This window comes from Quercus lobata, chromosome 6, assembly GCF_001633185.2.
Source record: "Quercus lobata isolate SW786 chromosome 6, ValleyOak3.0 Primary Assembly, whole genome shotgun sequence".
Lineage (NCBI taxonomy): Eukaryota > Viridiplantae > Streptophyta > Magnoliopsida > Fagales > Fagaceae > Quercus > Quercus lobata.
This window is the reverse complement of record NC_044909.1, coordinates 524,842-536,007: the sequence shown is the minus strand read 5'-3', so window position 1 is coordinate 536,007 and position 11,166 is coordinate 524,842. Positions and strand designations below refer to the sequence as shown.

The following is an 11,166-nucleotide window of genomic DNA, read 5'->3' as shown; positions in this document are numbered from 1 at the left end:
ATGGTGGTTTGTTCCTCAACGCATGCTCGACACCTGCATCTGTCGATGGCCTTTTTCTCAACACCTACCTCGATAGATTGCTCGATACCTCTCAACACCTTCATCTGTCGAGATTTACTGATGGCCTATATATTCTCCTCGTGCGATCCGCAACTCTTTTCTGTCGATCTCTCTCTCGATACCTCTGTCTTTTCTTCTCCCAAAACCTCTCTCACTCACTCCAATCTTCTTCCTCAAGGTTTCTTCAAGCCTTTTCAAGTTTTTCTTCACTTGGTAAGCTTCTAATCTCTCATATTCATGCATTTCATGTTTTGAAACCTAGGATTTGGGATTTTTCAAAATTGTTGAGTTTTTGTTGTAATTTTGGGATAGGTTTCAAAGATTTGATCTTAAAATCTCATGCATTGCATCACATTAGCATAATAACAGTATTATTACGCATTTTAGATGTGTGTAATTGATTGTGTGCTGGTAGGATTGGATTGGGCTGAGCCCATGATGCAATATCTTTTGCATGTCACATGTTCATGCATTTCCCATGTATACGTTCTCTACTTTTCAATATACTTGTTATATTTGAACTGTTTTGGAGCTTTTTTGATTGTTTCTTTCTTCCCCTTCTCTATTCTGTTTACGTTAGTTGTGTCTATGGCACCTAAACGGAAGTCCACTCTGGCTCGGAACCCTCTTCGTTCTGGTGCCTTTTCGTCTTCTGATTCTGCTCCTCTCTCTCTTCGGTTCTGTGATGATGATGCCCACAAGGCATTCTCGGAGAACTTTTCTAGACGCGGCATTCATTTTGAATGCCAAGTCATTTTGGCGGACTTTGCCAACACCGACCTTCCTACTGTTATTCACAGTCGGGAATGGGAGTCACTATGTGACGTCCTGATCACATATCCTCTCATGCTTATCTAGGAGTTTTACTCCAACATGCACTGGATTGATCGTTCAGTACCTCTTTTCTTTACTCGCGTTCGAGGTATGCGTATTCCTGTCACACCATAGCTTATTGCGGATGTGTTTAGGGTTCCTAGGGTAGAGTTTCCTGACTATCCTAGTTGTGAGCGTCTGTGGACTATGTCCAATGATGAGCTCAAATTAGCTTTTTGTGAGCGTCCTTCCAAGTGGGGTGAGCGCCAGTTCACTTACTGTTCGGCCTTTACAAAAGGTTCACGATTTTTGAACATGGTGACGGCCTTTATACTCCATCCACTCTCTCATTATAACTCTATCACCGAGCCTCGTGCTCGATTTTTGTTATCCCTTCTTGAGCATCTTATTATTGATTTCCCTTTTCATTTTATTCTTTCCATCATAGATGTTCATCTAGATTCGGCATCTCGTGATAAGCTCATCTTTCCTTCTGCTACTGCGAGGATCTTACGCCATTTTTCCATCCCTCTTCCAGCGTCCAACCCTTTCACCTTCATGTGTACCATAGATTATGCTACCGTTAAACGTAGTAAGGCTCAATTTAGGTCGTAACAGACGGATTCAGTACCTTCCACCCGTCCGACTCCATCTCGATTTGCTCAATCCACATCCGCTCCCACCTCTTCTACAAGCGATGTGTCACTATAAGACATCATGGCGCAGCTTCAGCACATGGATGCTCGTCTAGATACCCTCTCTACAGAGATGTATCAGATGAACGTCCGTGTTGGCCGTATTGCTCGACGGCAGGCAACCATGGGCGGATTTTCTCCCGAGGCTACTCCTTCACCACCTTTTGTTGATTTTGATTCTGATGATGATGATGGTGATGATGATGATGATGCTTTTGAGGATGATGATGATGGAGATGCTAGCTCTACCGATGAGATGTCTACTTGACCCTCTTACCCTTTGTCACTCGTGACAAAAAGGGGGAGTAGTTTTGTTATGAGAGTATTCATACTTAGGGGGAGAGTTAGTATAGGACATTTTGTTAGTGGGAGTGTTGATATAAGGGATGTAGTGAGGATTTTATGTATCTTTTCTTTTCTTTCTTTTATAGATACATTGTTCTTGTACTTTAGGTCTTATGACCATTTTTTTTGACATACATTGTACTTATCTTCTTTATATATGTTGATGTATGTTTTTCTTTCACCTACCCCTTACATGTGTTGTTTCTTTTTTCTCTTTATGCACATGCTTCTTATTACGTGTATGCAATCTATTATTTCTGTTTCACACAAAGATGTCTTGATGAGTTTTGTCTAAAGTGTTTCAGAAATACAGGTTGTCAAAGTCTACTTACCATAAACTCTCTTCTTGCCATAAACTCTCTTCTTGCAAAGTTTTTCAAAAGTTTGTGTTAGGATAGATTTTATTGTATTCAACAAGTGAATATAAGTTGAGTGATTTATGACTTCTCTCATATGTTCATTTGTTTGTTGTGGTTTTGTCACGGATTGCCAAAGGGAGAGATTGTTAGGACATATGTGATTCACTTGTTAGGAACATTTGTCAATATTTTATGTAATTGACTAATCCTTTAACAAAATGCACTTTACTTGTATTTAGGTAGATTTAGGATGTATTTAAATACTTCAAAAAACCATGTTTCAAGATCAAATGTTGAAACCTTCAAATCTATCCAAGAAAACAAGCTGAAAGTGCAGAGTTACTAAAACTCGACAGCTAGCATGTGTCGAGGTTTAAGAAGTTGTTTTAGCCCCATGGCTCGACAGCTAGCTCGACAGATGCTCGATAGTTTCTATCTGTCGAGGTTTACAAAAACAGAATTTGGAAAATGGTAGATCTTAAAATCACCCGGTGAGATTTTATCTCGGTGGTTCTCCTCATTCGTAAACAAATCACCTGTGTTAAATTTAATTTCCACTACATTTAGTTATTTGGTGATTTGTTTGTACTACCATGCTCATTGCATGTAATTGAATCTAATTAATTTCATTTGACTAAATTAATTGGTTAATTTATTACAAGTGGCCAATAAGTTTTAGGCCTATCATAGGTGAATAGGGCAGGTGAACTTGCTATGTTCAATTTAGAAGAAATATCCACTAAGAATGAATGGATAGACTTCCCAGATTTATTTGTGTGATCACAATAAAAACAATCACTCCTAAAAATACCCAACACATAAGTTTGAATTGTGAAGTTGTCACAAACACACAGAGGAAAGGATAAGGATCTCGATACGAGTATGTAAATTTAATTTTAATATATATATATATATATATATATTTTAGAGTTGTACATATATAACGAGAAGTCACCCCAAAAAAAAAAAAATGATAATAATAATAATTTGAAGTACAAAATTTAATCAAGAACGAGCAGACCCCAGCTCAAAACTCTGACCTACTGGAATTGGATAGGTTTCATAGCTTCTGTAACATTTTTTATTTACCAGCAACGTTGGATGCTAAGAATTTAATTTTCAAGCACTAATTAAAAAAAAAAAAACCAAGCAAATATATATATAAATCAAAAGGTTGGAATTTGGAAGCTAATCAAGAACCAATCCATACATTAATTCACCTAGCTCCTACAAAACATAGGGCCCAGTCAGTGGACTGATATCCGAAAATGGCGGAGGCACTATCTCCGGCCCTGGTATTATCATAGTAGTGAGTTGGTTAACATAATAAAATCAACATATTATTCCAATTATTCAAAATCTGGAGAACTGAAGTTTTCTACTTCTTTGAAGAATGTTAAAATATCATGTTATAACTTTTAACTTTTTTTGTACATATTATATTCTTTTTTTACTTAAATATTTAGGTAATAAAGTGTAATTTTTTATCTACCATGATTTTTTTTTTTTTTAATAAACCATGTCATAAGAAATTTTTTTGGTTCATGCTTTGGCCCTCAAGTTCAAATTCTGTTCCGTTCCTGCCTGTGGCCTCTGTGGAATATAATCCAGGGGCACTACATCCGGTTTTGGAAGTGGGATATCGGGATCCGGGCGTGACGGTATTGGGAGTTCCGGTCCGGGGTCCAGCTGTGTGTTTGGACGTGGCGGTATTGGTGGTTTAGGGAGTTCCGGTCCGGGATCCGGTTGTGGTGGTATCGCCGGTTTTGGGAATTCGGGTCCAGGCACGGGTACAGGGTCTGGACCATAGGGTGGAGGATTAGCGGGGTCAATCTCAGGAGTAGTGGAAATCTGAGGGACCTCCAATGGAACAGTAGGTAAAGGTTGATGATTAGGTAGCTTGGGAAGCTCAGGGGGACTCTTGAAAGGATCATTATTAGGTAGCAAAAGAGCAGAGAGGGAAGTGGGATTTTGGTTTCTGAGTGAGATTATGATTGAACTGTACTGGGAAATAAGTAGCAATGGTGGGGCTTTAGCGGTGGTGGTGGAGTTGAAGGAGTAAAATGGGGTCCAGGTCCTTTTGATGAGGGTGGAAGAAATTGCAGAGAGAGAGAGGACATGTTTTGGTACGTAAAAGATCTGTGTTGAAAATGGTAGATCGGGACCAGGAGGCAGCATTTATATTATTATATTATAAAGAGAACAGAGGATGGACGGATAACATGTGTCAGAGAATGTGACACTTGGACATACATGTGGCAGTGAGAACGACATATGTGTGTCATGCAAAAGGGTACGACTATTTACGTACTCATTCCCAAACTTTAACACGTATCCTTCGCAGCTTTGGTGTATCTCTCTGCTTTCTTTTTGGAGTTCAAACTTAGATAGTGCAATCTCCACTCTTTAATTGCCTGTCAATCATGTTTGTATTTACTATTTCCAGGTGTCCAACTGTTAAGCTACTTAACCTCCATTTAATGCGGACAGGAAGATTGGAGAGGATCACACAAATTAATAGCAATTATTTAATGCTTTTTTTTTTTTTTTTTTTCTTGAATTCTATGTCAGCCTTTCTTTTTCATTTACATCGTTAACCGTTAATTTCAACATTATGAATTAGAGTGGATTTAAAAAAAAAAAATTTTAAAAAATCTCTAATAAAATTCAAGGAAGAGAAGTCCTAGCGAATGCTATTAGAGTAACCACATCAGTCCGTTTAAAATTTTCCATATATTTTACATTAAAAATCTATCTTTTCTATTTTACACTACTACATTTCCAAAATACCCACATCAGTTAATCTATTTTACACATTTATTCTAATTAAATAATATTATTTATTGTTTTTTTTTATTATTATCTATTAATACCTTCTCTCTCATAAACACCCAAAACATCACAGTTCTCTCACACATTCCTCTCTTTCCCTCACTCTCTTCCTCACAGTTGCATCACAGCCCGTCGTCGCCGCTGATCCAGCTTGCCCCCGATCCAGCTCTCCACCAATCCAGCTCGCTTTTGCCCTCCCTCTTTCCTTCGCCCCTCCCTCTCTTCCTTCACCACCGACCCTTCGCCTCCCACCCCCAACTGATGACAGCAATGGAAGATCTGGCGGCAGTAATGGAAGACTATCGGACGGCAGCAGTGGCAGTAGATCCGGTTCCGTTGGGCATTTCACGTGAGTTTTCCATTGAGTATGGTTTGGGCTGAGTTTTCCGGTAGGGTTGGATTGTTTTTGGGTTGGGTTTACCGGTGAGTTTTGATTGATTTTAAGTTAGGTTTTCAGTGGGTTTGTCTTCTGTTGATTTTGGGTTAATTCTCTGTGCTGGGTTGGGTGGTTATTCTGGCGCGCCGGTTTGTTGAGAAAAAAGAATTAAAAAATCGTTTACACGGTGAACAGTAACCGTGTATATATGCACGGTTATTGTTCATTTTGCAAGATATCATGTATATTTAGACATTTTTACAAGAATTGATGTGGAAAGATTTTGGGATAAAATGTGTAAATTGGAGCACTTTTTGTATTTTAGATGAGTATCCACGAGCTGGTGTTGATGCTCTTAGGGTATTAGTTAATAATCTATTTTAGGAAAGTTTTGACATCACTTTTATGGGAAATGAAAAACTTGTTAAAACATTTTTTTTTTCCAATAAAAACTTTCTTAAAAAGGTTTGTTAACTAATGCCCTAAGGATATTTCAAGTAAGGGAAATGCTAACAAGTGTTTTTATGGTATTAGTTAACAATTCATTTTAGAAAAGTTTTAACATCACTTTTATGAAAAATGAAAATGTTGTCAAAACATTTTTTTTTCTTTTCCAATCAAAAATTTATTTAAAAGGATTGTTAACCAATACTTTAAACGCATTCGTTAGCATGAGGCAATTTTCTATGGTTTGTTTAACATAAAGGAAAGGTTATGAATAATGTGAATATTCACACTAGTAACTTTTTTTGCCTACTGATTTCTAGTTGTGAATCATAAATATTTGAATAAAAATTGATAAATTATGTGTATAAATTTGGTACATAAATAATAGTAGGTGTTGTTACTATTGTGTTTATACAATTAAAAAAAAAAAAAGAAGCTCATTTACGTAATTTTAGTTTTACAAACCAGATGTCTTTTATTGTTATTATTATTAAATTTAATTATCAACCATATTTTTATGAGCTTCTAATTTTGAAAAATGTCAAGATTGTTTTTCCTAAAATGCTAACAACATGAGATCTAATATATTTGAATCATTCACAAAAATGTAATTACCGAATTGGCCTACACTAGTATGATTGATATCTTAATATAATAATAAAAAAGAGCAATTATATATCTATGTATAAAAATGTCCAGAATTCATTCCGTGTGTGCATCTCCTTCTAACGTATGTAAGACAAATTCTTGGCTAAATTTTTAACAGCCCCATATCGTTGTGTCATTTTGTATATATGGTTAGAAATTAGAGCATTCACATCAGTCTAATCAAATTTTTCCGTCTATTTTACACTAAAATTTTACTTTTTTTTATTTATTTTACACTACCACATTTCCAAAACACCCATATCAGTTTATCTATTTTACAAATCTATTCTACTTAAATAATATTATTTATTCTTTTATTATTATTTATTAATACCTATCTATCAAATATCAATTCCAAACCCATATCCCAAACTGTCTGGACCGTCTCCCTCAACACTCATATACAGCAGTAAATCTGGGAACAGCAACGGTGGAAGACCCGACGGCAACAGATTAGGCAGTAGCAGTGGCAGTAGATCGGGCGGCAGATTCGGTTGGTGGTTGGGTGGTTATTTTCTTCTTCTTTCTTCTTATTATGCCGCGCTGGGTTGTTATAGACATTGGGGAAGTTGCGGGTTATTGTAGACATAGAGGAAGAGAAGTAGTTTGATAGAAAAGAGAAAAAAAAAAATTTCACTTGCATATGAACAGTAATCGTGTATATATGCACGGTTATTGTTCATTTGCAAAATAATGGTGTATATTTGCACATTTTTACAAATACTAATATAGGTGTTTTTTTTATTAAAATATATAAAATTAAGTATTTTTTATATTTTGTAAATTTTTGCAACTACTTACGGGTTGTAGACTTGAATATGAAAGTGGTACAAAACCGAAAAAGAAAAAGAAAAAAGGTTATTGATTGATACAACCTCAAACTAAACAAATATAGGAGTAGGAGGGAGGGCCCGTGGGAGGGTCGGGTTAAATTAAAAGAAAACCATTTTGAGTTTGAATTCCCACAATTTCATCTTCAAGTCATGGCTCATGGCCAATAAAGACAAAGCAAAGGTGACAAAGAGAAACAGGCAGTGCAACTGCAAATTACTGTACAACAGAGCAAATACCCAACACAGTTTAACAAACATGAGCCAACAACACGCGCTTGTGTATTTTATAGTAATCGCGTGCACAACACAGAGGAACAAGGACAACGACGTGCCACTTCCCTAGCTAGTGGACTTCCATTTCTTAAGCACCGTGGCGCCGCCGCCGCCGCTACTGTCACGCGCATAATCGTCCCGTCCTAATACGCTCTCTAAAAAGATAGACAAAATTCAAAAATCACTCTTCTTTTTTTTGCATTAAAAAAAAAAAATCACTTATTTTTATGAGAGAGCTTTCCGTAATTTGCTATGATAAATTTCTGGGGTTTTTAATCATTATATTTTTCTTAATTTTTCCTTAGATAATTCTTGTCATAATATTGGTTCAAAGTTCAAACCATTATAGAATGCTAGACTTATCCAAGACTAACTCAAAATAATATGTCTTGGACCAAGATATCTCTAATAAATATAATATAATTAGTTGCTCTCCTATGAACAATTCTTGGACATTATAAATTTAATTTACTTATATTTTGTCACAAATTGGTTGTGTTTTTTGAATTATTAAACTGCTTGTATGCTATATCTTCTTCTTTCTTTTTCTTTTTTCTTTTTTGCTTTGATTTACACAACATACGATACTTATACCTTATACCCAATCGCATATTATCACATCAATTTTTTTTTTTTTTTTTAAATAGAGTAAATTATAAATATCACATCCATGTTGTATATCCTTAGATCATGGAGTTATCATGAGATTTTTTTGTAACAATTATTTTTCCTATGATTTACTTTGTGAGGTATCTCCATTAATTTAGTTTGTAATAATGTGGCAAGTGTCAATAATGTCAATTGAAAAAAGATGTTGTTCGACCCTCATATATTTAGTTGTCTCTTTAACTCCTTCGACTATAGTCTATAGATGAAACCGGATAGAATGGGGGTTGGAATTGCCAGCCTACCTAAAATTTAAAAAGACAATATTTAACTTACGACTTTTACCCTTCCTCTTCCATTTTTTTTTTTTTTTTTGGGTGAGTTTATTGAAAATATCATACTTATAATCAACAATCTCTTAAGTTTTTTATTTTTAAAAATTCATTAAATAAAAAGGAAGAAAATCTTTGTCTTTTAAAGTTCAATACCTATGAATAGAAAAGGAAGGTAAGAGAAAAAAATTATAACAAAACTAAATTTTTATAGAACATTATTGTATTTTTTTAATTATATATAAATTAAAATTAATAGGAACACAAATTATTTATTTAATAATTTAGCCTCCTTTAAATTTTGGGATAATTACATATAACATAAATTTATGTAAGTTGTACTTGGTGTCTATCTAACTATTAAAAATGTAGTTTCTAAAAAAAAACTATTAAAAATATTTTCACCCAAACATGAAATTTTGACTTTGAAAAAAAAGATCAAAATACAACTTATTCATACCAAAAATCCTTAGTAGATAAATAATTTGAGAGAAACAAAATATAACTAATACAATATCATTTTGTGAATTTTGTTACATTAAAATATATCATTAATATATATATATATATATATATTAGTGTAATACATACATGTGTATATAAAAGTTTCACCTTGGAGTTAAATCCTTACTCCACCTTGAACATATTTTTTCTTTAATTCTTTCTTAAATTTTTTTTTTTTTTTTTGAGAATCTATTCTTTCTTAAATGTTATTGTTGTCATTTGCCACATCATCGAATGCCATTAAAGTTATAGGAAATGCATTATAAAGAAAACAACATGAGAGATAAGTACAATAACAAGAAACCTTAATATAATTTTTTTTTGAGTTATTATGAATCCTCAACTGATTAATTCGAATCAATCACATCTTATAAGATTATACCTGTAGGGGTGATAGACCCAATAGTATGTATCTATATATATATATATATATATATATATATATATATTGGGCCAAGGGCCCAATCCAAGGACATTAAATAGTCCAAGGACGGGTAAAACACTATTATGGGAATCCATGTTAGTGAATGAAGAGGTAAGGTTTGGTCGTAAGAGTCCAAGAAGGTGGTCCGAGAATGAATGCCTCCTCGGTTGAGCAAAGCCGAGATCCGATGGTGTTGTCTGCCATCCAGGGCAACGTTCAAGGAGGTTCTATTGATAAGGACAAGTATCCTAGAAGTACAAGATAGGGGGAAGCCATATAATATCTAAGAGAAAACTGCTACCATCGCATTGAATGCTCTGTAACTAATTCTCTGATCGCATTAATGAGGAAGTGATACCTGAAACAGTAATTTTCAGCCTTATAGCTACTTCCCAAAAACTTTAGGAAGGTACTAATGGGATAAAGATCAATACCAGCAATCTAATCTACACATGGAGGGTAGAGATGAAAGAAGGAAGATAGTATAAAATAGAAAGAAGATTCTAAGGGAAAGGGACTGGAGGATTAAGAGAAAAAATTATGTAGCAACAAGAATTGTGCTTGTAATCAAATTTAAGAGATATATTCAAGAACTGATTTCCTCGGACTGTGCTGATGACTATTTTCTTTAGATAAAACTAGTCTATCTTTACTTTATTGTCATCTGGATCCATTATAATTGTGATCCAACTCATTAGAGCCTAATTTTCTAATCCACTCTCTACAAATTCTTTATATTGAACTCTTTGGACCTAGATCCTTTTACCTTTTGGGTTAAGGAACCAAATTGTGTCCTTACAATACCAAACAAGTAGTTTTTGTAATTTACCTTGAAATTCACAGTCCTCTATCTCACAATGAGCTTATTGATGTTAGATATCCATTCCTTATATTTATTTATAATCTTTCTTAAAATTTTATGTAAGATAACTTACATGGGATGAGTTTCGTACATCAACTCATAGTTGTTAGTATCGTACGATACGTGATATGTATCGTATTGTGCGTAAAAAGTTTTATATCGTATCAGCGTATCGTAAGTGCTCATGAATTGTACGATATGCATATCATATGAATCGTATCATATCGTAAAATCGTACGTATCATACGATACATGGACAAATGCTTTAAAATGAGATTTTTTGTTAAAATTTGTACTTTTATTTGAATCTAACAAGTTGTTAGACTTGTTTTTAACAAAAAATTATTAGTTTACTTAGTTTACCTTACTAAAATAACATATTAATAAGTTTTTTTTGCTCTCTCCTACAATTAGACTACATAGTACACACTTACCCTTCACTTTAATATTTACAAATTTATTTTATATACTACGAATAAAATATTAATTGACAATATAAATTTTTTATTTTTATCATTATTGTTATAAGTCCAAGAAACTAGAATGCCAAAAAAAAATTTATAAAAATATTATTAAAATAAAAAGAACAAGAAGAGATTGTAAATGTTGATGACAAATGACGATGACGAAAATTTTAATGAAGAAATAAGTTTGCAAAATTATAAACATGATGATAGTATTGACTTAAAGGGGGTTGATTGGGCAATATGATGAATATGATGAAAATAAATTATTATTTTGGCTCATTTGTAATATA

General features: G+C 33.9%; 1 protein-coding gene across 1 annotated transcript; it reads right to left on the bottom strand.

Moving 5' to 3' along the window:
- Positions 1-3,814: 3,814 nt before the first annotated feature.
- LOC115994563 (vegetative cell wall protein gp1-like) lies at positions 3,815-4,450 on the bottom strand. Its single transcript, XM_031118768.1, has one exon. It carries the CDS (start codon positions 4,448-4,450, stop codon positions 3,815-3,817), a length of 636 nt encoding a protein of 211 aa, XP_030974628.1.
- Between the last annotated feature and the right edge of the window lie 6,716 nt (positions 4,451-11,166).

Coding starts and splice junctions, on each gene's coding strand:
- LOC115994563 (XM_031118768.1), bottom strand. CDS start 4,450: ATGCTGCCTCCTGGTCCCGATCTACCATTTTCAACACAGATCTTTTAC.